The following is a 1,576-nucleotide window of genomic DNA, read 5'->3' on the forward strand; positions in this document are numbered from 1 at the left end:
GTTATGACCCTGCAATCTCAACTAATCTTTATCAAAATTTCATTAACAAGAAAATCTGGAATTCTGAAATTTATAATGTATGGCTTTGAGAAGAAATCGCCGTATATGTTATGACCCTGCAATCTCAACTAATCTTTATCAAAATTTCATTAACAAGAATGTTCCACACCATAAGTCTATGAAAACATTATATGAAATAGACACTACTCATAATTGGGCACTGAAACAAAAACGGTTCTATATTTAAAATCCAAGAAAAGGGTACAAGACGTAGTGCTTTATAATATTCCAGAAATGCCATGACACTCTCCTAATAATACCCAAATCTGATACATTCACACAGTCCGATTCTCATATTCTAAGCGCTGCCAATGCCAATGCTTTTAACGTCGCCGCCATTAGCAGCATCAGGCTGTGTTTTGGGAGCGTTCACAGTCAAAACCCCCTTCTCAAGCTTTGCCGAAATGCCGTCCACATTCACATTTTCAGGCAGACGGAATTGCCTCATAAACCGCCCGCTCGACCGCTCAACACGGTGCCACTGATCCGTCTTTTCCTCCTCTTCCTTGTGCCTCTCCCCGCTTATTCGCAGGGTATTCTTCTCCACCAAATCGATTTTCAGATCCTCCTTCCTCAGTCCTGCAATCACCAAAATAAAATTAAAATCTTTCAGACACACCGCTGCAATGCAAATAATAAACCCTGGAAAGAGGGGCGAAGAGATTAATATTTACCTGGCAAATCGGCGGTGAAGACATGAGCTTCAGGGGTTTCCTTCCAGTCGACCCTTGTGTTGGCCACGGCCATGGCGTCCCTTGAAAATGAAGAGGCCGCTGTGGGCACACTGAAATCCATGGCATCCCACACGCGAGAAACTGGAAGCCACGGATCGAAGAGGTTGTTCTCCCATGGATCCCAAGCGCTGATGCCCCTTCCGAAAAATGGAGTCAAAGCCATACTTTTCGCAATTAAAGAAGTCGAAAATTACAGAGCTTGCAGATGAATAGAATGCTGCTGATTATCTTGATGATGATCCATGAGAAAGATTGGTTTCAATTTATACATGAGATGAGAGGGTTCGAGAGAGAAGGAGATTTGGGGCGAAGATTTGAGACTGGTCTGAACTGTTCTCGATAGTTCTAGTAAGTTACAGAGGGAATAAGTTCGTTACGGTGGCTCCCAAAAGAGGATTTTATTTATTTTTGATCTCCAAAATGCGTTCCTAAATTTTGGGTTGTCAAGCGTGTTACCTTTGAAATTTGAAAATATATATATTTGAGTAGAAAATATAAAATGGGGGAAATCGGAAAACTAACAAATTTGCAGAATTTATTTTTACCGGAAAACAGAAAATTATTAAAAAAAAATAAAAAACTGTACCTTTTAATTATTATTATCAGAAAATAGAAGAAGGGGAAGTTGAAAAATTAACGAAGTTATAAAGATTAGTTTTATAAGACAATAGAAAAAATTAAAAACAAAAAATCATTTTATCAAGTAATGAATTCTTGAATACTATCAATCTTATAGATACAAAAAAAAAAAGAAGAAGAAGACAAAGAACAGAGAGGGACAC

At 38.3% G+C, this 1,576-nt stretch overlaps 1 protein-coding gene across 1 annotated transcript; it reads right to left on the reverse strand.

Moving 5' to 3' along the window:
* Window positions 1-215: 215 nt before the first annotated feature.
* On the reverse strand, window positions 216-1,187 carry LOC131040734 (18.1 kDa class I heat shock protein). The gene is made up of 2 exons (XM_057973687.2): window positions 735-1,187; window positions 216-639 (listed from the first exon to the last, which is right to left on the reverse strand). The coding sequence occupies exons 1-2, from the start codon at window positions 955-957 to the stop codon at window positions 359-361; spliced, it is 504 nt and encodes a 167-aa protein (XP_057829670.2). The 5' UTR covers window positions 958-1,187; the 3' UTR covers window positions 216-358.
* Window positions 1,188-1,576: the final 389 nt, after the last annotated feature.

Source organism: Cryptomeria japonica, chromosome 5 (assembly GCF_030272615.1).
Source record: "Cryptomeria japonica chromosome 5, Sugi_1.0, whole genome shotgun sequence".
Classification (NCBI taxonomy): Eukaryota; Viridiplantae; Streptophyta; class Pinopsida; order Cupressales; family Cupressaceae; genus Cryptomeria; species Cryptomeria japonica.